Source organism: Oryza glaberrima, chromosome 8 (genome assembly GCF_000147395.1).
Source record: "Oryza glaberrima chromosome 8, OglaRS2, whole genome shotgun sequence".
Taxonomy (NCBI): Eukaryota; Viridiplantae; Streptophyta; class Magnoliopsida; order Poales; family Poaceae; genus Oryza; species Oryza glaberrima.
The window spans coordinates 4,936,318-4,963,549 of record NC_068333.1 but is presented as its reverse complement, the minus strand read 5'-3'; the positions used below and the strand labels follow the sequence as shown (position 1 = coordinate 4,963,549).

At 43.5% G+C, this 27,232-nt stretch overlaps 1 protein-coding gene and 2 non-coding genes across 3 annotated transcripts; 1 reads left to right on the top strand and 2 right to left on the bottom strand.

Moving 5' to 3' along the window:
• Nucleotides 1-404: 404 nt before the first annotated feature.
• On the bottom strand, nucleotides 405-477 carry TRNAR-CCG (transfer RNA arginine (anticodon CCG)). Its single transcript has one exon. It is a non-coding gene; the product is annotated as a tRNA-Arg (tRNA).
• A 7,169-nt stretch (nucleotides 478-7,646) lies between these two features.
• Nucleotides 7,647-8,834, top strand: LOC127782917 (uncharacterized). The gene has a single exon (XM_052310197.1). It carries the CDS (start codon nucleotides 7,774-7,776, stop codon nucleotides 8,383-8,385), a length of 612 nt encoding a protein of 203 aa, XP_052166157.1. The 5' UTR covers nucleotides 7,647-7,773; the 3' UTR covers nucleotides 8,386-8,834.
• A 5,849-nt stretch (nucleotides 8,835-14,683) lies between these two features.
• On the bottom strand, nucleotides 14,684-14,769 carry TRNAY-GUA (transfer RNA tyrosine (anticodon GUA)). Its single transcript is given in 2 exon segments — nucleotides 14,684-14,719; nucleotides 14,733-14,769. It is a non-coding gene; the product is annotated as a tRNA-Tyr (tRNA).
• Between the last annotated feature and the right edge of the window lie 12,463 nt (nucleotides 14,770-27,232).

The window sequence follows — 27,232 nt, the reverse complement described above, 5'->3', positions numbered from 1 at the left end:
ATTATACACTTATGGCTCACCTTGTTTTGCAAATCTTTCCAATCTTCTCAATCTCCTCCTCAAATTCAGCCTTAGAAGCCTAGTGTCACTTAGCACAAGTACTCCCTTTGTCCAAAAAAAAAGTGAATCTAAGTACAACAAATCTGAACATATGTATGTATAGACTCATTGTACTAGGATGTGTCAAATCCAGTACTATGTTGGTTTTTATGGGACGGAGCATATGTATGTCCAAGATTCATTGTACTAGGATGTGTCACATCTAGTACTAGATTAGTTTTTATTGGACGGAGGTAGTACGAATAAAAATAATAAGAAGAAAATAAGAAAGCTAAATTAAATAATAAGAAGAAAATAACTAAATTAAATGATAAGAAGAAAATAAGAAAACAAAATAAATTTAGCGACCACGATGGGACTCGAACCCACAATCTCCCGCTCCGGAGGCGAGCGCCTTATCCATTAGGCCACGCGGTCATACGAGTTAAATTTGAGTTAATAACTTTACTTATATATACTGAATTTAATTAGCAGACGGAAGCCCTCTCACTCTCGGATCCTGGAGTTATACATGGCCAAAAGGCCCGAGGCCCGACGGCCCGGCCCATGGCACGGTATTTTAGCCCGGCCCAAGCACGGTACGGCCCAACGGAGGTTGGGCCTGTGCCGGTCCGGTCCGACCACCGGGCCATGCCTAGCCCCTCCACCAGCACGTTGTGCCGGCCCGGCAGCCAGGCCCAATAAAAAAATAGGTGAGTAAAAATAGATATATTATATGCCATGGACGAAAGAATAAGGATGTAAAATAGACTTATTTATATATACATTTGTCAGCCCAAGAGGAGGGACAGACAATAGACTTATTTTAGCTATACATATGTAACAGCTCAAAGAGGATGGAGAAAAATTAGACTTATTTTAAAAGGCCCGATGGGCCACCCGTGTCTTCGGGCCGGCATGGCCCGATAGCTGGTGGGCCATGCCTAGCCGTGCCGGGCGGGTCTTTTGGCCATCTATACCTGGAGTGAACAGTTTTAGCAAGTGATTAAAATGGGTTAATTGGATCCATGCCACTGCAAATGTGGCAAATCAAAAAAATGCCACTACTATTCGCGTTATCGGCTGGGTGCCACTGAAAATTTTAAAAATTAGAACTATGCCACTCCGTCACTCTTTTCCGTCCTCCCCGTCCTCTCGCACGTCGCTGGCCGTCCACACCGTCGTCCTGATCCTCTCCTCCTACCGCCGCAGTCACCTTCTCCCCCATCCTTCTTCCTTCTTGGCCAGATGCGCCACCGATGGACCCATCTCAGGATCTAGCTCATCTCGTAGATCGGCCAGCTAGCTTGATGATCGATCCCTGGGCAGCGTGGTTGATTTGCCTCCACCACTGGACCCTTCTGTTGTTCTTAGTCCCCTCTGCTGCAAGAAGGCAGACGAACAAGCCAATCTCTGAAAGAGGAGAAAGTATAAAGGAGAACGGATCTGTGATGGAGCAGCAGCTTGCGTCCATCTCCGTGACAGAATCGGCAGAGGGGATGTGGCGGCGACAGGAGGACCACCGCGATGGTCGCGCTGTCAGCGGCGAGGATGCAACAGCCGGAGGCGGCGCCACCGGCCGGCGCAAGAAGGTTGCCGGGTCCGTGCACGTGAAGCTGCAGGCGTCGCGTGCCTTCTTCCGGTCTCTATTCGTCGGCGAGCAATACCATAGCGTTGGTGTCCGGACCACCACTAGGATCTGCAGCCGCGAGGCTGTCGCCGCCGCCGCCATTCCCGACGAGGAGAAGCTCCGCAGCGAGCGCACGAGGTCGGCCGTGGCTCCCGACGAGGAGGAGCTTTGCAGCGAGTGCGCGAGGTCGGCCGCAGCGGTGTGTTAGGACTTGGGCGGCGAAACGGTGAGGACGGCCGGCGATGTGATAGAGGACAGGGGTGGATGGAAAGAGTGACGGAGTGGCATGGTTATAATTTTAAAAATTTTCAGTGGCATTTAGCCGATAACACGAATAGTAGTGGCATTTTTTTATTTGTCACATTTGCAGTGTTATGGATCCAATTAACCCTAAAATTAATTAGCACATGGGAGAAGAATGAGATGGCCGGATTATATATTGCAACTCCTCGTCCATGCACCCCTGGCATTGCTCCAACTTGAAAAGAATTTCGCAATAAATACTCGTGCATGAGAAATTAAAACACGGGCAACAACTTTCTTCGATAATGGATAATATCCCGCCTGGGAATGAAACGGTGCGAAAACGGACGAAAACCATCCCAATCGTTTTCGTTTTCATAATTTCTTTTGGGAATATAATTGAAATCGGAAACCCCAGATACAAAAGCGGATTGAATATTGTTGAAATCGAAAATGGAGCGAAAATGAACTGGCGTAGCTACGGTAACGAAAATTTATCGGAATATAAAACCCTTGAAACTAAGTTTCAAACTGTGTCAAATTCAACTTGAAACTAAGTTTCAAACTGTGTCAAATTCAATTATCAAGTCTCAACAGTCAATAGTACATCACAAAACACAATCATATCGAATTAGGATGCTGAATTTGGTTAGGCTGGGAAGAATTATAGACTACGGTATGAGCCTTTGTAACTACAGAAATTCTAAGAAATTTTGCCTCAAATCTAGTGATGTGGCGCCACGTGGGCTCAAAAATGAGACACGAGTAAGAAAATTTTCTCTCTCCAGCGGCAAAAAGGCAAAATTATCCGAGTGAGTGGCATATAAGAACATGCTATCCGGAAGAGTGTGTGGCAAATAGTCCAAAACCCCCGTGGATGGGTAGGCAGATGTAGAGGGAGAGAGGAGCAAGAACATGGTGTTTCACTGACATGTGTGGGACCCATAAGGTATTTTTAGTAGTACTGAAAAAAAATAATGCTCGTGTGTTGCAACGCGTGAAGATTTTTTTAATTTTATTATTGTTATACGGTTTATTTAAGGTGAAATTCACTGTGAGAATTCGCTTGGATATATATTTTTTCTATAAAATTATGAGCTGCAATTAGAAGTCTGATCATCTTAAGTTAGCACGTAAATTTTTTTAAAGAGATTTCTTATACGACTCATCCTGTATTTCCAAAAGTGAACAAACTTAAAACCTGACTCAAATACAGATCTGTATTTCCAAAAGCGAACAAACTTAAAAATCGACTCACACATGAATGACGTACCAAAATACCGATAAAATTATCTTTAAATTTTATAATAGTAGATAATTATTTTTATGTCTAGTATCATGTTAGCGTCACTTCAGACAAAACAGCCTACAATACAAATTTGTACCCATTTTAAAAGATGAGGGACGTGTTACATCTGTTACTGTGGTTAAAGGACGTAACTCAAACTCGACCTCAACATGAGGGTCCTAATATAGACTTGCAAGAGTCGTTACTGATTGGGCCTCAAATGTCTGAGTAGAAAAAAAGCCCACCGCCGCATGGGCCGCAAGTGCGTGATGGAAGCATGGCGAGGGCGACGCCGACGCAAGCAGAGCAAAGTCCGACGAGGACCAGCCGGCCAGCCGCAGCCGCTCGCCGGGAGGCGCCGTCGCCTCGTCGTCGAACTCGTCTGCTCGCGGCCGGACATGCCGACCACCCCTGCTCATGCACCCCAGCGTTCGCCTCCGTCTTCCACTCAGAATCTTTCTGTGCGAATCTAGCGGAATACTTGTCCTTATCCAGAAAGATTCGCAATGATATGTGACATAGGAGTATGTGTTTACTTTAAAAGGAGTACATCATCAGGGCTAGAACAAATTTCCTTATGAAGACCGAGTTAGTCCAATGTAGTACTACTAATAAGATCCAACGTGGCGACAGGCAGGAAGGAAGGAAGGAAAAGAAAATTCAAGAGATCTAAAATTAATCGACTAAAGCGACATTGGCCTGTCACAGTGTCGTCATCAGCGACCTTGAAGCCGCAGTCCGCACATGGTCGCGCAACGGCGCAAGCCACCAGTAGCCGCCCGTCGCCGTTGCCGTTTCCGGACAAATTGGTCTTTTCTCTGTTCCTGCTCACGCCTAAAAACTTGTCAAGACCTGTAGCTGTGACGAAACGAGAATGATGTTTGGCGATCGATCTCCTCCCCCCTCCCTATCTCCACACTTCTTTCCTATTTTAGTAAATTTATACACCTAAAATTTATACACCTCAAGTTTACACATCTAAAGTTTAGAGACCAAAAATTTATAAGTCAAAAGTTTATATATCCGATTCAAATTTGAATTTGAATTCAAATATTTTTTATATATAGTATTTCTATACATCTAAAGTTTATACACCTAAACTTTAGACCCAAAGTTTATAAGTTAAAAGTTTACATACCCGATTCAAATTTGAATTTGAATTTGAATTCAATTTTTTTATATATAGTATTTCTATACATAAATTTTTCTAAATTTTGTTTTTTTAAAAAATTTGTGTGGTGTACTATAGTATAAAGAGAAGAAGGGGAGGAGGAAGAGAGAGAAGAGGGAGGAGTATAGGGGAGGGGAGGCAAACCGATCGCACGATCGCCCGCCCATTAGCCCCCCCCCCCCCCCCCCCCCCGTGACGAAAGTGCTACAGATGAAAGAAAAATAAGTGTACTGTACTTCCGATCGTATTTTCTGAGCTATTGCTAGAATTTTCTTCACTATCGCTAGAATTTGAGAAAGAGAAACGTACTTGTGCCTTCGTATTAGCTCTCATTTATATAATTAGTTTTGTAAGTACGTAGCTTATGTTTAATATGTTTAAACATCCGATGTGACAACGACTAAAGTTTAGTCTCTGGATCCAAACACCAACTAATTTAGCCATCGCTTTGGTGTATAATGTTGCTAATTAATAAGCTCGACTAATTATGTTGCTTTTTGATCTTGCATTTTTATTAGGTTGCATGCACCCTCAAAAATACAGTTATTCACTTTATATTCACACACACAGTCCCAGTAATCAAATGAGATTAGAGAAGGGGGCACCACGATACCCGGGTTTCAAGATTTAAATTGATTATATATCTAATTTAAATGAGTATGAGATTTTTTAAGATTGTTTAGGTATAAACATTAACTTTTTTATTAAACAAGTTTAAACTGAGTTTGAACAATTTTTTTATTATATTTTGATTCTAGGTATATAGCATCTAAACATATAATTAGTTAGGTATATGATATTGGATTGTAAAATAAAGTTGATTTTTGAGTTGTTTTTTAGGAATATGCATGAATTAAATTTTTATATCTACGTATATACTCCCAATTTAAAAAATTTTAAAATTTTGATACCTTCGTGTCAGGGTATCATGTGGGCCCGGGTGGTATTTAGGAATGAAAATTTAGAAGAGTGGCATTTGAGCACTGGTATTTTGAGAGAGTGGCAAATCGGAAATTCTCCGGGTATCATGGTGCCCATATGGGTTATGTGTGTTTGAGATACTATATCTCTCTGACATGATTGCAATCTCTTGAGGATTTTGTGGGCTCCGTCTGATCACGATGATTGTATTTACGGGAGTAATTAATTAGCATAGCAGCTGCAGCAGAATGGTACTAGCCATGTTTGAAGCCTAATAAAAGCTGACGTGTACTCCCTCCATCTAAAAAAAGGCAAACCCTGGATTTCCGTATCCAACCTTGACTGCCCGTCTTATATGAAATTTTTTTATAATTCGTATTTTCATTGTTGTTAGATGATAAAATATGATTAATATTTTTATGCGTGACTTGTCTTTTTAATTTTTTTTATAATTTTTTCAAATAAGACGGACGGTCAATATTGGACACGGAAACCAGGGTTTGTCTTTTTTTTTTTAGGACGGAGGGAGTGTGTGCATATGGGTTATGTTCAAAGCAAGTGTACCTGAGCGGTGTGCGTGCGCGGCGGTGCATCGCCATGAAACTAATTTAGCCATCGATTTGGTGTATAAATGTTGCTCTTTTGATCTTAGTCGTTTTTAGTTTTTACTATGGAGTGGGTTGCATGCACCAATCAAAAGTCGGACAATTCAATTTATATTCACACCCAACCCACAGTCCCAGTAATCAAATGAGATTAGGGCTGTGTTTAGATACAAAGTTTATATCCAACTTCAGTCCTTTTTCATCACATTAACCTGTCATACACACACAACTTTTCAGTCATGTCATCTCTAATTTTAACCAAAATTTAAACTTTGCCATCAACTAAACACAGCCTAGAGAAGGGGAGGCAAATATCTCTCTGACATGATTGCAATCTCTTGTGTATTTTGTGGGCGCCGTCGGATCACGATGATTGCATTTCTGGAGTAATTATAGCAGCTGCAGCAGAATGGTACTTTCTAAATTTAGCACTTCCGTCCACTTTGAACCGTTCGTTACAAACAAGAACATGAACGTGAAAAGACCTGAAAATCCCTTTTTCCTCATTCCAGTCAACTATAATCTCTTCTTAATTCGTCCTTCCAGTCACCACATACCTCTATATATATGAACAGGAGATGCCACTTAGGGGCAAGGTCCAATTTGTGAAATTTAAGTTTCCATCTACCATGTATTTTTTTTTATTAGATGGCCTCCGTATTTTAATGTATGACACCGTTGACTTTTTAACCAACGTTTGACCATTCGTTTTATTCAAAACTTTTGTGTAAATATGAAAATATTTATATCATGCACAAAGAATATTTGATGATGAATCAAGTCACGATAAAATAAATGATAATTACATAAATTTTTTGAATAAGATGAACGGTCAAACGTTTGATAAATAGTCAACAGTGTCATACATTAAAATATGGATGTAGTAATAGATTAAAAACCCGATCTCTACATCTACACAGCCAAATCTTCCATGTATATGGTGGTTAATAAAGTTGTAAATTGATTAGTTCTGTACGAGCATGTTCTTTGCAATTTTTGGTCATGCTCATGTCGTGGAGCAAACCAACAGCAACCGTCGAGCTTGACCAAGCTGCCACCTGCTCCTATCCCTCCTCCAGACAGCATGCGCTAGACACTAGCCGCCAACCAACTCATGTGTGTGAAGGTAGAGAGGAGTATGGATAAATTGGTGTTTCACTGTCTCTACTCACGCCTAAAAACTTATTTAAATCTGCAGTTGTGACGAAAGTGCTACGGATGAAAGAAAAACAAGTGGACTTCTGATTGTATTTTCTGTGCTATACTACAGATAGAATTTTCTCTAAGGCCGCGTTCAGAAACCCAAAAATATCGCATCGAACTTTTCTACATACATAAACTTTCAGTTTTTCCGTCACATCATTTCAATTTCAATCAAATTTCTAATTTTAAGATGAAACTAAACACACCCTAATTCGAGGAGGAAGAGAAATGCATCCACTTGTGTACTCCCTCCGTCCAAAAAAAAAGAAAGACAAACTCTGGGTTTCTGTGTGCAACGTTTGACTGTCCGTTTTATATGAATTTTTTTTATAATCAATATTTTTATTATTGTTTTATGATAAAACATGATTAATACTTTATGCGTGATTTGTCTTTTTAATTTTTTATAGTTTTTTAAAATAAAACGGACGGTTAAACGTTGGATATCGAAACTAAGGATTTTTTTTTTTTAAAGGATGGAGGGAATATTCTTGATTTGACTATTTCAGCACCTGCTGCTGCTGCTTATTCTTCTTCTTCTTCCTCCTCCTTCCTCCTCCTGTTCTTCTTCTTCTAGACTAGAAGAGCTTACCGTCTAGCCTTCGTCTTCCACTACCCACACTACAAAAGGCTGATTGCAGAGGGAGACAGAGCGCGGTCTCAGAGGGATTGGATGGCGACGACGGCGCAGGAGGCGGCGCGGGCCGACGCCGACGTCCACCGCGAGGGGAACGCCGCGGCGGCGGCGGCCAACCGGAGGAACGGCGCGCACGCCGTGCTGCTCGCCGCGACCGCCCTCGTCGGCCTCCCCGCCGCGTGCGGCAAGGTGCGGGCCATCGCCCTCCTGCTCCTCCTGCTTCTTGGCTGCGCCAAAGTCCTCCTCTCCATGGGTGGCCGCCGCCGCCGCCACCGCCGCACGGCCGTCGCGCTGCCCGCGGCGGCGGCGCGGGCAGCGCCGCGCGTCGACCGCTCCCCCGCGCGGCTCCGGTGGACGGGGTTCCACGCGCTGCTGCTGCTGGCTGGGTCCCCCATTCTCCTCGCCCCCACATATTGGCCGGCGGCGGGGGCGGCGGCGGCGGGGGCGGAGCCGCGGCCACAGCGGCAGCTCGCGCAGGTGCTCGGGGCCTACGCGGTGTTCGTGGCGGGCGCCGCCCTGGTGCTGGCCTCCACCTCCTACGACGGCGTCCCGCGCTCCGTGCGCCCGGCGGCTGACGCGGCGGCGCGGGGCCTCGACGGGCTCCTCTTCGCCGGGAGCTTCGCTCCGGCCTCCGACGCCAGCGACTGAGCTGCGGGCGTGTTAGCGATTTCTGGTCAGCTGGAATCAACGCGGAATTGCTGGTACATAGTTCAGATTCTTCTGGATCGTTTACTGAAAAAGGTATTAGAAAGGGGATATATCTCTGTGAAAAACAAAATGCAACTTTCAGGTTCAGGATCTTTTGATCTCCGTGTTCATGATTGTAATTAGGATAGATTGCAACAAAGATACTACTAGTTACCATTACCTCATAGCCTAATAAAATGATTACAGGGAAAGGGTCGAATTCATGCTTGTGCCACTCTTGATTGATCAAATTGCAGGTGCTCCTAGTCGATTCGTTGAAAAATTAGCTGTGAAATTGTGAATCTTGTTACGTTTTTGAATTGCTCTTGGTAAGCTCACTTCTCATTGCCAACTCTGAATAGTTTGTTATGAGTTGGCTCGGATTATTTCTCCTGACTTCTAACATCTGGTGAGGATAACACTTTTCAAGGCAGATACTTTTGAGTTGAACCTTTTTGGTTTTAGGTTGAGGGGTTCAAGGTCTTTGATTGTGCAAAATTCCTTCCTTGAGAGAATAGATATATTCTGGACTCAGGAGTCAGGACAGTGAATCATTCTCAAACCTTACTGTGGAGGAGTTGGACTATGCGGTGCTAGATTCAAAACTCAATATGATTTGGTCCTATATGACAGGTTCCCAGTGAAATTTGCAAATTGTTTTAGCATTTGGTCTATATAGTTGTTGTATAGAGGCGATTTGGACCTAAAAATGGGCTGAATTATGGTGTTGTCTTGTTAATACCAAAAATTGGAGATGTGAATACTGAATACTATAGAGCATTTTAGTATTAGGGAAGTCTTTTCAAATAGACTGACACAGTTTGCAGATTCAGCCAATTCTCAAACCCAAAATTCATCTATCCTTGGGACTTATATTTTAGAGGTATTGTGCTGTGTTGCATGAACTGAAACATACCAATTGCAGTCCTTTAAAACATATAGGGTTTTGAAGAATGGAAGAATCTTGATTGCTGATCTGAATTACATCCTTAATAAGTTGGAAAAATGATTGGGCTCATGAAGCAATGGCAATTTATCATATGCCAGCCATACTATGAACATGTACTTCTTAACTGAAGGTACTCATACTTTCATAGCAAGATGTACCCTATTATTGGGCCGACTTGGGATGAAAACAGAAATAGGGTGCCACATGGTCAAATGGATTGACCTGTGAACTCCTAAAGAATTTGGAACTTTGGGCTGTACCGAGGCTAGGAAAATGGATATTTTCCTATTTATCAAGTGGTATAATTTGTTTCCTGGAGTCTAATGCTAATAGTATGTGTTTAGAGGTGCTAAGAAAGAAGTATCTGGGCGATCGCAGGTTTTCTTAGAACGATGGATCTAAGGGGCTCCCAATTTTAAAAAGATTTACATTCTATTTTTAAATTGGTTCTGGTTCAGAGGTGAATGGAAATGGGTAAGGGTAATCATATTTTCTTCTGATGCAATATATGAAGTGGCTCCAGTTCAGTTAAGATACTTTTTCCCATTCTGTTCTCTATCTGCAATCAATTGGGATATCTTAGTAAGTGAGGTTACTAAGATATGGCCACATGATTTGTCTTTTAGGCTACCTTTCTCATATCTACAACTTAATTCGTAGAATGAGTTGTTGACCTTAATATCATCTATGGACCTGAATATGGATAAAGATATTGTGAGTTGGGCCTTAGAAAAATCTTGTAAATATTCAGTTGTACAGAGCCCTGTATTTTCAGTGGGGTGATTGATAGTCGTATAAGTTTTCTGTGGAATGCTCAGGGGCGGATCCAGCATGGGTGCTGGGGGGACTCGAGTTCCCCCTACCCCGCTGGATCACCATTGATAAGGAGAGATGAAAGAGGAAGAAGAGGGAGAAAATAAAGAGTAGGGGGGACTAAAGAAGAAAGGAGATGAGTCCCCCCTTCAATTTGGTTCTGGGTCTGCCCCTGGGAATGCTAGATTGCTTCTGAAAATAAAGCATTTTGTTTTGCTTGCTTATCATGAATTCATGATAAGATTCAATCAGATGTACAATAGAGAATAGTTCAAAGAAATTGGGGGCATTCCATTTTCGTCAGCTAATTGGTGCTCTCGATACTGTGAATCATATTTTGTTCGGTCGCCCTCTAGCTTTGTTCTTTTCCGCTTATTCATTGGATTATTAATACGGATTATTTGCTTCACGCTTCAAAAAATACGTTTTCTCAAAATAATTTTTCTACTGAATTACTCAAACCACTGGTTTTAAGATATTCGTAAGTTTATTTGTCAAAATATTTGATTTCCCATGTAATCAAGTTGTGTGACAGAGATGTTGGCTGGATATCCATCCTAGTATGTTCTGATTTTCTCATTTCTGATATTATTGGTAGAGCTGGTCAAAACTCGAACGGGATAAAATTTGTTGTGCCTGCATCTTTTTCGTTGGAGTTTCTGGCTCACCAGAAATGATCTCACCTTTTAGTTTTGAATAAGTTTATATCAACTCCACTGGCTCTTGTTTCCCTCCAAGTCGATAGCACACAGCCGACCTTGATCTGAGATCGGTAGAGGGATTAATTTCAGTACTCAGATAAATTGTCCTTGAGATCGGTGCCCAATCTGTAAGATCTGAAGAGTTGATTTCTAATCTTCATTCCCCCAAACTAGGTTAATTTTGTGCTCGCTAATTTTGAGTCACAGTTCCACAAATCTTAGTGCCTGGTAGTCTTGCTAGTTTTCTGTTTCGAGGGATGTTGGAGTCTAAATTTAGCCTATATATTATCACCTCTGTTTAATGTGGAATCTTAATCTCACTGACCTGCTTGAGATGTCATTGGTCTTTGATTTCCTCCTTTTGTTTCTTCCTTTTTCTTCTTTTTTTTTTCTTCTCTTTTCTTTCACCCACGCAATTTAGGGTTTAGGGTTTTGATAGAGAACTCGGTGTCCCTTCTCCTCTGCGTTAACTTCTTTATATAATGGTGGTGCTCGGGGGATATCTCTAATTATGTCTTGAGAAGTAGTTTTATCAATCACAAAATTAACTCCACCTCTTTAGGAAACGAATAAGTGGGATCTATCTCTTCCCAATTAACTATCGGTGTTCGATAAAATTAACTATCGGAATGCTTTTTATCGAGGGCAGCTACCCCACGGGATTCCGTTGCAACACGGCAGTCACAGGATAAATTAACACTCGGCAGATTTAATACCGATTCCTCTTTTCCGACCAGCACCCAACCAGAACGTGATTCCCCCAACCAGAACCCGGTACCTTGCCGACCATAACCCGACCAGAACCCGTCTACTCCGAGCTCCTTCCCCTGATCAGAACCCGGCTCGGTATCGCGCGTACCTCGCTGGCGGCGCGGAGCGCCGCAACAACTACTCCGAGCAGGTGCTCCTTCCCTCAACCAGAACCCAGCTCGGTATTGCGCGCGATACTTCGCCGGCGGCGCCTGCAACTACAACAAGCAGGAGTGCTTCTTCTCCCAAATCCAGCACCTCCGCGCGTAATACCTCGCCGGTGGCAGCAACAACAACTCCCCGCCAAATCCTCCTCTTTGCCCCCACCAACAACAACAACAACAGATGGAGAAGAGATGCGTTGAGGAGAGGACCTGAGGAAGGGAGAACAGAAGAGGAGGCAACGACGTGTCGCCACCGGTCAGCTAGGCGGTATCAAGTACCAGGTGATACTTGATAACTATAGGTATCTGGTACCTGATACCATACACATGGTACCCATGAATAATCAATACTGGATGGTACGATACCAGGCATGATACCCTCGAGGTACCAGGTACAATAGGTATCAGGTACCAGGTGGTACTTGATAGCTATAGGTATCTGGTACTTGATACCATGCACATGGTACCCATGGATACTGGATGGTACGTAGGTACCAGGCATGATACCCTCGAGGTACCAGACCCCTGATACTTGGTACCAAGCTTGATACCTAGGTATCGGTCGTGATGTACCTGCACATAACACTGATGAGAGGAGGATGGCGTTGACATCGACGAAGAGCGCTTGACAGTGAATTATCTTGCACCAGACCTGATACTTATGGATACAAGGCTTGATACTGAGGTATCACGACTTATGCCTGATGGAGAAGGCCATGGTGTAGACGTTGAAGGTGGTGAGGTCCGGTTGGAAGTCGGCGGCGACCATCTCCAGGAACACGCGCTGCAGCAACTTCATCTTGAAGTTGATGGCGAAGAAGAGGAGGTAGAGGTTCCAGAGCATGTTGCCGCCGGTGTTGCGGCGGCCGAAGTACCAGGACCACCGACTTCTTCTACTTCTGTGGTGGCAACGGAGTATCCACCTGCGCTCACTGGCAAGGAGGCGGCAGGAGCACTGGGCAAGGACGACGGCACCAGTGGCTTGCGAGAATCGGGCGATGGAGACCTTGGCGAGGAGCGTGAGGGAGGAGGGGAGCGGCCCCGGCGCCGGCATCAACGGGGAGCGCCAGTGAATGAAGTAGAGCGTGCGCACAAAGGTGGCGCCGCAGCGGGCGGTCGATGCCATCAAGGAGGCACGGCGAGATCACCCCCGATCCTCCCTTGACCTCACCAACACCGTGCCGTCGTCGTCCTCCTCGGCCGCCGGAGACGACGACGATGACCCCTTCCTCCTGGCCGGCTTCTTCTTGGCCTTCTCGGCCTTATCCAGAGAGAGAGAGAGTGAGTGAGTTTGTGGAGGGGAAGGGAAGGAGATAAGGCAGAGGAGAACTTATCCGGTTATCCCGTTGTAACGTGACACCGTGTAGTAGATTTTCTGTTTTTATCTCATATCCCAAACGGCCAAAATAGATTTTTGTTTTGCTTATAGTTTAGGGTACCTCAAATTACGGGTGTATTTTCAAAAGCAGGAAAAATGTAATTCAGAAATCCTAAACAGGCCATAAAACTTTCTAAGTCAAGCAATTCCGAGTCCAAGGCCCAATCTGCAAGAACGGCCCAACTACAAATTGTCACTTTTGTAAGAGGCCCACTGGCCGAAAATTTGACACAATGACCCTTTTAGAAAACTTATTTGAAGATTGAGCCGTGGCAAAACCTAATCAGAAATGAACCTTTTGCTAAAGGCCAACCCCGATGGCACTGAGCTATAACATCACAGCACCACTAATATTAACATTGAGATTCCAAGGTGGTGAGGATTTGCTAAATCATCCCAACTCAGCACCAAACTACTTGGCAATGAGGTCTTCACGGGATAAAAGACTGAGCATGCACTTTCTTTTGAAAAATATGGACATGTCATACTATCTAGGAGAAAAGCATGGACATGCTCTCACTTTCAGAAAACTCATCTTGGCTCAGCGGTGGAGGTACTATAGCTGTGGAATGAAAGGTACGGGTTTAAGCCCCGTTCCCTCCTATTTTAACTATTTTTCTCATTTTTTTTCCTCTTTTTATCCCTTATTCTTTTCTCTTTTTTTTCTCCTATCTAGCTTTTTCTTTCGTTTTCTCTCTTTATCTGGAAATTTATTTCTTATGGATATAGAAAATTATGAAAGAAGTATATTATATGGAAAATTTTGGAACTTAAATTATATAATATAATGTTTGTATTAATACCTATAAATCGGCGTCCTTGCTTCTTTCTTATTTTTAGGTTTTTTCGTTTTCCCACTTTTGTTGTAAATTTATTTGTTTTTAATTTAAAAATAAAAGAACTAAATTAGTTTTGTTTTGATTTTTTTTCTAAAAAATATATGGCGTTTGTAAACTTCTTTCGTTCTGAATTTTAAAATTTTGAAAAAATAAGTATACTATAAGTTCTTTCCATATAAATATTAGGAGAGTAATGTTCTTTCCCTGTGAATATTAGGATAGTAAGAGAAAAAGTTAGGAGACTAATTTTCTTTCCATATAAATATTAAGAGGAGAAAAATAACAAGTGTGGGGAGACTGGAGATCAAACCCAGCACCTCTTTTGGTGACAAGCTGAGGTTGTGCCGTTGCGCAGCACTAAGCACAGCTGAGTTTTTCAAAAGAAAGTGCATATGCTCATTCTTTTATCTGTGAAGACCTCAACACCGAATAGTATAGCGCTGGGTTCGGATGATTTGGTAAATTTGTGCCACGATTAGAATCCCAGCGCCAATACTAGTAACGCTGAGAAGGTTCATTTCTGCGATTAGTTTTTTTCTACGGTTCAATCTTTAAATAAGTTTCCTCAAAAGGCCATTTTGCCAAATTTTCGGGCCAACTGGCACCACGCTGATCAAAGCCGGTTCACGGAGAACAAAAAACAAAAAACAAAAAAACATAAACATTCCGACCTGCCGGATTCGAACCAGCGACCTAAGGATTTATCTGCACATACTACAGTCCTCCGCTCTACCAACTGAGCTAAGGTCGGTTTAATTCTCAGTTTCCCATGAAAATTTAATAGTATCATACGTTGTCATTTTCTCTTTTTCCTCCCTAACGAAGCCAGGTTTTTGGTCTCGCTCCATTCAACATGTGTTTTTTTAGCTGGTAGAGTCGTTGAGGATCAACCACAGCGCCAGTGGCCTAATTAAAGCCAAGGTCAATATTGTTAACCTTCTTGTCAAGTCAAGAGTGGGAAAAAAATATTTTGTTAAAAACAATAATTTTCACGATAAGAAAATAGCGGATATTTTTTTTACCCCTAAGTTCTTATTCCCCCTTAAATGGGTTGTTGGACCTACAAATTTATGGTGTTGATCATTGGGTACTGATTTCTTGTTCCACTTTTCTTACAACTTCATAATAACAACCGTAACTACATGCATATACACTGATTAATTAATCCCATTCGAGATATAGTATGTGGATCCTAAGGATTAATGCTATAATAATTCATTTTAAAATTTCTATAAAAATTTTATATATATTACTGTCGTCCTTTAATTAACAATTCATCTCTGCTGTAAATCAGATGACAGCCCGTCTTTGAAATCCTCTCAAAACTGGCAATACTTGTTCAAATTCAATGATGGTTTTGACTCATGTAGGAATTTGAAGTACTATAACTTTTGTAATTAAGAATATATGTATGCATTCAACAAAGATTGCTTCCTGGTATATAAATTCCCACGTATATATTGGCACGCAATATCGTATGGTCTCTCATTAATTAGCTAGAAAATGACACATGTCGTACTAGTTCTTCGTTTGCCAAATATGTTGGGCTATGACGACTCATGATCACATTTATTTATACGTGCGTTGTTGACACAACGAACAAACAACTGCCTCGCTGGACACCGAGGTGTATATGTGTCTAGGGCATTCTTGACTATTGTTAATAATATTTACTTATCAATTCATCATCTAATTAACTAATGTCATGCAGATATGTATTTTAGTTTCCTGGCAGATGTCCTTTCTGTTGAGATCATAGGCATATAATGATTTAATCTATTCCATAAATAAATCATGACATTACAGATGAAAACTACCATAAACGCATCATTAGATCTACACATGTAAACTACACAGTATAACATGAACAGATCAAATATGCGCAACATATTGAACACGTACCGAGGTGACGGAAAGACCGGCTGCTTGGTCGAAACTTTTCGCAGGCGTCTACGAAGGCACGAAACACGCGAGCGAAGAGGAAGACGAGCCGTCGCGAACGAACAGGGAGCAGTCGCGCGAAGCGCTTCCCAAAAACCTTATTGCCGTCTTCTCCCGGTGCAGGACGTCGAAGACAGAGGTTCCGGAGACCTGCTCTCCCGATCGCCGGTGCACGCCGGCGAGCGAGATGGAGTAGTCTACGAGCGACGGCGCAGTACAGAGTAGGAGGCAAACCCTAGATTGATTTCGCGTGTGTTGCGTGAAGACGGCGGGTCGATTTATATAGAGAAGGGTCGCTTGATCAGGGCGCCCGCACGATCTCTACTGCGCGTAACCGAACCGGATAAGTCGCGCGTAACTTATCCGGACTCCATGCCGTTTGCACGCACCGGATTTTTCGGAACGTTTCCAAAACAAAAACGAATCCGAATTTGCAGCAAAACAAAACTGCAAAAGGAGGCTGCATCTGCGCAAGGGTGAGAAGCCAATTTTTCGAACCATTCGACGCGTACGTCGTGCACGCGCGCCGCCTGCCCGGCCCGGCGAGGCGAGCGAGCGCGCGCGTGTGTTTCCCCTCTTCTCTCCACCACACATGCTTCAAATGGCTAGGAAGGCATCCTCCCTTTTAAGGAGGTCCCCTTCTCCTAGAATAAGTAAGGTGGTACTAAACTCCACATGCATGCCATCCCATGAGGTGGGCTTTTGTGATTTTCCAAAGAATTAATCTTCGAGTGGGCTAAGGCCCATTCATTAATTCCAACAATCCCCCACCAAATCTCAAAATCCCACTGAGATTTGCCTTTTCCAATGTACTGTTTATATACCAACGATTCGATGGAGACCGATTAAGGTTGAACATCCACATAGAACTCCAAGCTACACTTACTCACAACTTGAACAATGGACTACGCCTTGAATTGCAAGTCTTGTGCAAGCAAGTTTCACTCAAAGTCTTATCTGGTACTAGACCGTCTGTAGACTACCCCTCGGTTGGAGCGTATAAGTCATACTCCTAGGTCTTTAGTAAGCTTCCTAGAAGATTCACCCAAGATCTTCATAGACTGCGACCAACAGTCAAGCTCACAAAGGTGAGTTCTTTCAAGAATGTTCTGCAGGACAACATCTTCGCTAATTAAAGCCAACAGAACTCATTAAGGCATAGCCAACCTGCCTTGCAGCTCACGAGAGTACATGCATCTTCACTTGGAGAGGGTATATATTGGTACTCTCCTCTAGTTTACTAATGATTTGTTCTTCCCAGGATCTAATTCACGGGATCTCCGATCACATAGACTCGGTTACCACCATAGTATAACTCACATAGGTCTCAAACCCATCTCCTTCGATGCATTGTCTATCACATTTCGTGATAGTCCCTTCGTGAAGGGATCTGCCAGGTTTCTCGCTGTTTGGATGTAATCCAACGTTATAACTCCGGAGTTTCTTAATTTCCTGACAGATTTCAATCGTCTTTTCACATGTCTAGACGATTTCATATTATCCTTAGAACTATTCACTTTGACAATTACCGTTTGATTGTCACAGTTCATAAGGATAGCCGGCATCGGTTTTTCAACAATAGGCAGATCCATTAGTAGATCACGCAGCCATTCTGCCTCAACAGTAGCAGTATCCAGTGCCGTCAGCTCTGCTTCCATGGTTGACCTCGTCAAAATGGTCTGTTTGCAAGACCTCCATGAAACAGCACCACCACCCAGTGTGAAGATATATCCACCAGTGGCTTTGATCTCATCCACATCAGAGATCCAGTTAGAATCACTATAACCCTCCAGTACCGCAGGATACCCAGTATAGTGAAGCCCCAATTCCACAATACCTTTCAGATAGCGCATTACTCGCTCAAGCGCACGCCAGTGATCATCTCCCGGATTAGAGGTAAATCGGCTCAACTTGCTCACAGCAAAGGAGATATCAGGCCTAGTTGCACTAGCCAGGTACATCAACGAGCCAATAATTTGGGAGTATTCCAGTTGATTCCTAGCAATTCTCTTGTTCTTGCGAAGCAACAAGCTAGGATCATAAGGTGTTGGAGAAGGCTTACTATCAATGTAGCCAAAGCGATTCAAAATCTTCTCCACATAATGGGACTGCAAGAGTGTAATCCCATTCTCACCTCTAATTAGCTTAATGTTTAAGATAACATCAGCTACTCCCAAATCCTTCATATCAAAATTTTGAGACAAGAATGATTTAACCTCATTTATCACATCAAGGTTTGTCCCAAATATCAGTATGTCGTCAACATACAAGCACAAAATAACTCCCTCACCCCCACCATGGCGATAGTACACACATTTATCTGCCTCATTGACTGCAAAGCCTGCAGATGTCAATGTTTTGTCAAATTTCTCGTGCCATTGTTTAGGAGCTTGTTTCAGACCATACAAAGACTTCAACAATTTGCACACTTTGCCTTCTTGACCTTCAACTACAAACCCATCAGGTTGATCCATATAGATCTCCTCATCCAGCTCTCCATTAAGAAAAGCTGTCTTAACGTCCATTTGATGAACGAGAAGACCATGTAAGGCTGCTAGGGAAAGTAGCACACGAATTGTGGTCAATCTAGCAACAGGTGAGTAAGTGTCAAAGAAATCTTCGCCTTCTTTCTGAGTATAGCCCTTAGCAACAAGCCGAGCCTTGTACTTTTCAATAGTACCGTCAGGCCTAAGCTTCTTCTTGAACACCCACTTGCACCCCACAGGTTTACACCCATAGGGTCGCTCTGTCACCTCCCAAGTCCCGTTAGCGATAATGGAATCCATTTCACTACGGACAGCCTCCTTCCAGTAGTCTGCATCAGGAGATGCATATGCTTCTGAAATTGACTTAGGAGTGTCATCCACGAGGTACACAGTGAAATCATCACCAAAAGACTTAGCCGTCCTTTGTCTCTTACTCCTTCGAGGAGCTTCACTGACATCCTCCTCAGAGACATGTTCATGTGTATGTTCAGTTTGTTCTGGTGGTGTGATTGAACTGGGAATTATTTCAGAGGGTTGGTTCGAACCACTATATGTATCCTTCATTGGGAAAGAGCTCTCAAAGAAGGTAACATCACGAGACTCCATAATTGTACCAACATGCATGTCCGGTACCTCGGATTTAACTATTAAAAATCTATAGGCAATGCTATGATAAGCATATCCCAGAAAGACACAGTCCACAGTCTTAGGTCCAAGTTTGCGCTTCTTCGTTATTGGTACATTGACTTTCGCCAAGCACCCCCATGTGCGCAAATAAGAAAGTGATGGTTTTCTCCCAATCCATATCTCATATGGTGTTTTGTCCTTATTTCTGTTAGGAACTCTGTTTAACACATGATTTGAGGTCAACAATGCCTCCCCCCACCATGCCTTAGGCAGTCCCGCGGTGTCCAACATGGCATTCACCAAGTCAGTCAGTGTGCGGTTCTTCCTTTCAGCAATCCCATTAGACTCGGGAGAATAGGGAGACGTCCTCTCATGTATGATGCCATGTTCCTCACAGAATAAGTCAAACTCGTTCGAGAAAAACTCTCCACCACGATCAGATCTAAGCCTTTTTATCTTTCTGTCAAGTTGATTTTCAACTTCTGCCTTATAAGTTTTAAAATAGTCTAGAGCCTCGTCTTTCGTTTTCAACAAGTACACATAGCAAAATCTAGTAGCATCATCAATCAACGTCATGAAATATCGTTTTCCACCCTTCGTCAACACCCCATTCATTTCACAAAGATCTGAATGTAGGAGTTCTAGTGGTGCCAAGTTTCTCTCCTCGGCAGCCTTGTGAGGCTTGCGAGGTTGCTTTGATTGCACACAACTATGGCACTTAGAACCTTTGACAACGGAAAACTTAGGAATTAAACACATGCTGGAAAGCCGAGACATCAAACCAAAATTAATATGACATAAACGTGAGTGCCAAACATTAGCCTCATCATCCACACTGCCACAAATATGGTTCACAGACTTAGTGCAGAAATCAGAAAGGGAAAAGCGGAACAGGCCTCCGCACTCATAGCCTTTACCAATAAAATATCCATGTTTAGACACGACTACTTTATTAGACTCAAAAACCAACTTAAATCCGTCTCTAGTCAGACGGGAGCCACTAACAAGATTCCTGTCGATAGAAGGGACATGCTGCACGTTCTTCAGCTGCACGATCTTTCCCGAAGTAAACTTCAGATCTACCGTGCCAACACCATGAACAGAAGCATGTGACCCATTCCCCATTAGGACGGTGGAACCCCGTGCGACCTGATAAGAAGAAAACAATGAGATGTCAGCACAAACATGTACATTGGCCCCAGTGTCAACCCACCAATTAGTAGACTGATTAACTGAAAAAACAGTAGGTAAATTACCATACCCGCTTCCATCTCCAGTGTTGCCAATAGTCACATTAGCAGACTTAGAAGTCTGCCCTGCAGGTGCCTTCATCCCCTTGCGCTGTGGACACTTCCTAGCCAGATGACCAACTTGACCACACACAAAGCAAGTCCTCTCATCCTGATTAGGATTGTTGTTGTTCTTCTTCTGCTTCTTGAAGTTGGTAGTCTGCTGAGCTTTGTATTTCCCCTTGCTCTTGTTCTGGGCCTTGTGCACAACATTGGCACTAGACTGCCCACCATCGCCCTTAGACGCGGCATCCTTTTCCCGAGCTTTCTCCTCAACATCAAGAGATGCTATCAACCCCTCAACGGAGTATTCCTGTCTCTTGTGTTTGAGTGCAGTACCGAAACTTCTCCAAGATGGAGGTAATTTCGCAATAATGCACCCGGCCACAAATTTGTCGGGTAAGACACACTTAAGGAGTTCGAGTTCCTTAGCCATGGTTTGTATCTCATGAGCCTGTTCGACTACAGAACGGTTGTCAGCCATCTTGTAGTCATGAAACTGCTCCATGATATACAGATCATTGCTAGCATCAGTAGCACCGAATTTAGTATTCAGTGCATCCCGCAACTCCTTAGCGTCGGTCATATGCATATACACCTCGACCAGACGATCGCCAAGAACGCTAAGAATGCATCCCACAAAGAGAGTAGTGGCTTCCTCGAATTGTTTCTGCTGTTCAGCAGTAAGAATTCCTTCAGGTTTGCCAGTACTCACCCAGAAGCATTTCATAGCTGTCAGCCACAGAGTGACCCTGATCTGCCATCTCTTAAAATGCACACCGGTGAATTTATCCGGCCTCAGTGCATCGGCAAAACCAGCCATAGTAAAATCACAGTGCCTATAATAAGGTTTTTGGATTGTTGAGATTATAGGCATATAATGATTTAATCTATTCCATAAATAAATCATGACATTACAGATGAAAACTACCATAAACGCATCATTAGATCTACACATGTAAACTACACAGTATAACATGAACAGATCAAATATGCGCAACATATTGAACACGTACCGAGGTGACGGAAAGACCGGCTGCTTGGTCGAAACTTTTCGCAGGCGTCTACGAAGGCACGAAACACGCGAGCGAAGAGGAAGACGAGCCGTCGCGAACGAACAGGGAGCAGTCGCGCGAAGCGCTTCCCAAAAACCTTATTGCCGTCTTCTCCCGGTGCAGGACGTCGAAGACAGAGGTTCCGGAGACCTGCTCTCCCGATCGCCGGTGCACGCCGGCGAGCGAGATGGAGTAGTCTACGAGCGACGGCGCAGTACAGAGTAGGAGGCAAACCCTAGATTGATTTCGCGTGTGTTGCGTGAAGACGGCGGGTCGATTTATATAGAGAAGGGTCGCTTGATCAGGGCGCCCGCACGATCTCTACTGCGCGTAACCGAACCGGATAAGTCGCGCGTAACTTATCCGGACTCCATGCCGTTTGCACACACCGGATTTTTCGGAACGTTTCCAAAACAAAAACGAATCCGAATTTGCAGCAAAACAAAACTGCAAAAGGAGGCTGCATCTGCGCAAGGGTGAGAAGCCAATTTTTCGAACCATTCGACGCGTACGTCGTGCACGCGCGCCGCCTGCCCGGTCCGGCGAGGCGAGGCGAGCGAGCGCGCGCGTGTGTTTCCCCTCTTCTCTCCACCACACATGCTTCAAATGGCTAGGAAGGCATCCTCCCTTTTAAGGAGGTCCCCTTCTCCTAGAATAAGCAAGGTGGTACTAAACTCCACATGCATGCCATCCCATGAGGTGGGCTTTTGTGATTTTCCAAAGAATTAATCTTCGAGTGGGCTAAGGCCCATTCATTAATTCCAACACTTTCCTTGCAAGACTGATCATAAGATCGACCCATGCAATCACAGCTGCTGATGCTGATTTATGCATTGCCTCATTGCTGCCAAGTGTCAAGTTAATTAATCTGTCATCCACTATGCATGTTGCATCCATCTTAATTACATTAATTCATGCATGCATGGATTAAATGGATAACTAGGTGCCAACAAGCACATATTGACTACTTCCTGACAGTGTCAAATTTGCATGTAATTTAAGATCACATCAAGACGTTATTTGATCAAGTGTTGATCAAATGGAGGGAAAAGAATACAATTCTGATGGATCGGAATTTTTGCTTACGTTTGTTTGACAGTGTTAGATCGAGGCATATATAATGACACGAGTTTGTTCAAGTGGACACATCAACTTGTGATGGTTAGTATGTACTCCCTCTGATTATAATAATTGACGTTTTAGACAAAGTTGAGGTCAAACTTTTATAACTTTAACCATTAATAATTTTAAAAATATTTAGTTTAAAAAAATTATGACAACATATATAGATTTGTCTTTTAAAGCACTATAATAAAAGTAAACATGCATTTATTTATTGTATATATTATAATAGGAAAATAAGGTCAAAGATATATTTTTGTAGACCGTGTCATTGTCCAAAACGTCAATTAAAATGAAACCGGGGAGAGTACCTAGCTAGACCTACTTTCCCAGCTACTAGTATGTGATCTCTGATCAACTGCTGACTTTGACCAGCTCTTAATTTAGCAAGCAACTAGCTAGCACAATTGGCATACTAAACCTGTCTCGTTCTAGCTAGTTTATTTAATTGCTGGGTTTTCAGCTGGAAGAATGAACTCCCCATTGTTTTCAAGGTAATTTAATGTAGCTAATTAATTATGTAGTGGTAGTTTTTTTGTTTAGTCTGATACTGTGTCAACATCTGTTATCTGCACAATAATCTCCAATAGTAGCAACATTAAGACAAGATATTTGTCATGTCAAGATCTGCCTACTGTTCATGCAAGCATCCGTACGTCGTCTCACCCTCAAAATATATTTTAGCAGTATCGAAAGGGAAAGAGAAGTTCATATATGTATTATTACCAGTTTATTAGTTAATTAATTAGCCTTTTTTTACTAACCGATTGGAATAATGCAGATGTCAGATGAAAGCGATACTCCAATACATATCCATTATTCCCATATAATCTCATCCTTTCAGAGAATCATATACATGCAGTACATGAATTAAGTATGTAAAGCATCGAACTCGGTGGAATTGTTCCGACAACGACTAGGCATGCATGCAGTGCACCTAATCATCAGAACCCAACAAACAATTGCTGCATGCTTTTTTCACCATCATCATGCATGCATATATACTTGCATGGCTGCAATGATATCTAGCTAACTAGTGAGACAAAGTACAATTAGTAGTACTAGTAACAACTAGTCAAACCAAGTAGGATTAGTACTAGTAACTAATTTCTAATTAGAGTAAAGTACATGGCTGGTCTTTAAAGTTAGAGCGAGCCGTCACTTAGGTATATGATCTTGAAAAATCAACATTAGGATCCATGATCTTATTTAAGTGACTCATTAAGATCCAAAGGACCTCTGACCGGGCTAATCATTGGCTCCGATAGTCGTCTAACTTGAGGGAGGACTAGTGGACGAAGAGGTCCTCGCCGCCGTTGTCCGAACCCGTTGGTGGCGTCGAACCCCTTCATCGTCCCCTTCACCCTCTCCGACACCATCTCGCCCTTGCCACCGCAAGTCGAACCCTCCAAAATCCTAGAAGCCGCCCGCCGCCCCACTCTGCAGGCCAGCCGCCGCCACTACCCTTCTCGCCCTTCCCGCTCCCCTTCGCCTGGGGCGACCTCGACTCGGCCAACTCCGAGTACTCGAGGTGGCCCGCCCAGTGCTTGCAGGTCCCGCTGCGGCCGCCACAAGCAACGGCGAGAAGGGCTGGCCGCCATCCCTTGCCTTTCTCCCCCTGGTCGCCGCCCTTCACCCTCTTTGCGCATGCTCGCCAACCCGCCGCTGTACCCGCCTCCCTCCTCATCATCATTGTCATCGTCACTGCCGCCGTCGCGTCTCCACTGACACCCCAATTGCCCGTGCAACCGCAAACCATAGAAATCACAATGAAAGAAGAGTTGGGGAAGAAGGGTTGGATCGGATGCAGGGGCAAAATGCAAATATGCTACCACTCTGGACGGCCACGTAAGCCAGTCAACCCGGTTAGAGGTCCTTTAGACCTCAATGAGTCACTTAAACAAGATCACGGATCTTAATGTCGATTTTTCAAGATCATGTGTGTCGAATATGTGTACATAGTCCGTTACAGTTTAGGACTTGGAGTTATACTAGGTATAGGACTAGAGTAAGAGTCGGACTCTGTCCTAGGATCTCTCATAAATAGAGGGGCGTGCCTGTTGTAACCGCATGACGACATAGCATAGCGAGAGGGAGCGGCTGCCGGCGGCGACCTGCCGTGAGTCGTTGTAACTCTGATACGCTGTAATATACTGGATCGGGGAGGAGCACCCATAATCGGTGCCCCGGAGATGTAGGCCTCGGCTGAACTCCGTTATCAAATATCGTGCCTCGGTGTCGTCATCGTGTTTGGATCTTCTATGGTGTTTCTTCCACGTTTGGTTTCCGATATGATTTCGGGGCCGGTTTTATAACATCATGAACCTAAGTGACAACTCGCTCCAACTTTAAAGACCGGTCGTGTACTTTACTCTTCCAATTACCTACATTAACTCCTTACAACCTGATACTACATTAGAATTTTGTGACCTTTCTAAAATTTCGCCATTTAGCATGTATATGGAAATAATTATATGTATGTGCGTAACTTTTTTTATCCAATATGCATGCATGAGATTTATGTGTCATTCAATCAAACATTGAGCTAATGTTTGGAGTAGATCCAAATATATACGTGAATATATATTCTTTTGTCTTTTAGATTACACGAAAGACACATACGCACACACCACACCCACTAGCCTTGATCCCGGCCGTACCCACGAGTAAATCCTTAACACACACTTTAATTATCTGATAATTAAGCTCGAGTAGCAACACCGTAACAAGGCCTTTATTTCCAATAGTACATGGTTACTCCCCTGTACTAAAATATAAATATTTCTACAACTCATAATTTGTACCACAAAGTATTTTTGGCATTTATTTTATTAATGCATAGAAATTCATATATTTTTGGACAATCGGGTACTTGGGAATGGAATCTAAGCAATTCAAAATTCGACCATTGAGGCGACTGAAAGAGAGGTTTTTTTTCTTAATCTTTGTATTTTGCTAAACAACAATAAAAAAGAAATACTTATATTTTGGGATAAAGGAGTAGCTACAATCCATCATTTGCTCTACGACTAACAAGCCATGGAAAAAAAATGTCGCAATTAACAAAAAAAATATTTAGACAAAAAACTTTTATACATGTGTTGTTAGCGAATTAAAAGTTAATATTGAAAAATAAACTATAATAAAAAAAACTCTCAAAATCAACTCCAATAATAATTTCCTAAATTTAAATTTTAACTACGGCTAATAAGCCAATAAGAAAGCTGTAGGTAAAATTAAGATAGCATCTCCATCCATCCATCCAACCATCCATATCGATCTGTCTTGTCCCATCTCGTCGATGTCTCACATCTGCTCATCTCATCATCTTTCATCTCATCTCATCTCATCTCATGTGCAAGTGCAGCCAATAATGGGAGCCAATAAGCACTAGGAGTTGGTTTCAGATAAAAGACGAGGCCCCTTTCGTCCAGTATTTAATAATCTCAGCACCAGCATTGCCGGGGCCCTCGACGGCGACCGGCCGTCGATGTCCCGGCCGTCGGCGGCCGATCGGGCGGCCGCGGCGGCAACACGTCGCCCGGCGGGCACGTGACATGCCACGTGAAGAGAGGGCCGGCCGGCCGGCGGTCAGTTTCCGGCCGGTGTCGCCGTCGCCGTCGTTTATCTTGCGAGATAAGATGAGTACGTCGTCGATCGATCGAGTAGTGGGGATCAATGTTGAAGCTAATTAAAGCTTTGGAAAGAAGAATTTAATTTAATTAATTATTATGTGCGCGATTAGACTTCTGTGAGTGCTGACCAGCTAATAATGCATAATTCCTGGTGATCTCTCTTTTATTGGCATATGTATGTTAGAACAGAAGTGGTAATTAATTGGATGGCTTAATCATACATACTCCCAACAGAAACGAGGCGGCACCAGCGAGAGAGTAGAGAGAGGACCCTCCTTGTGGATGAACCCCAGAACTATTGAGATCAACGAAAGAAAGAATCGAAAACCCTGGCGTTCCGCTCTTTCCAAAGTTACCAGAACACCAGAAGGACCAACAAGTCGAAGCCCTTGCGAAGATTCGCAAGCAGGCAAACTCTAGTTGCCAGCCACCAAACCTATAGAGAATCGCCATGGGAGGGGGAGATAGGATGCAATACTAGACTTGGCGAGCGAATACACAGTCGAGTAGGATGTAGCTCGTTGTTTCAAGCTCCTGAGTGCAGAAGAGGCAAGCCAAGTGTCTGTCAATGCCGCGTTTATGCAAAAGATATGCCGTCCAGCAACGCTGCTGGAACGCAAGCCTAAGGAAAAGCTTGCACTTGACAGGGCCCTTAGCCTGCCAAAGCAGATCGACGCAAGGGAAAAAGTGATGCCCCACGAAGAAGGTGTGGTAAGGTAAGGCAGGGCAGTAATGCTGGTCGCTTGTCTAGCGCCAGACAATACAATCCCCAGTGCCCAGAGAGAGATGGACGAGTTGCACCGCATCCCATACTACCAGAAATTGGGAGATGACGGGTACTGTGAGGGCGCCACGGATGTGGCCCACCCAGGAGTTGTCAACAAGAGCGGAGGCTACCGTGTGCGTTGCCCAAAGGCGAGGGGACACCACTAGGATGAGATCTAGAGCCAGGGAGGTCACAGAGCGGCCCTGAATCCACTGGTCCAACCAGATCGAAGAGGGTCGACTCGTCGTCACCCAGCACGAGAAAGGTGGAGGCCACGAACATGTCAGAGACGG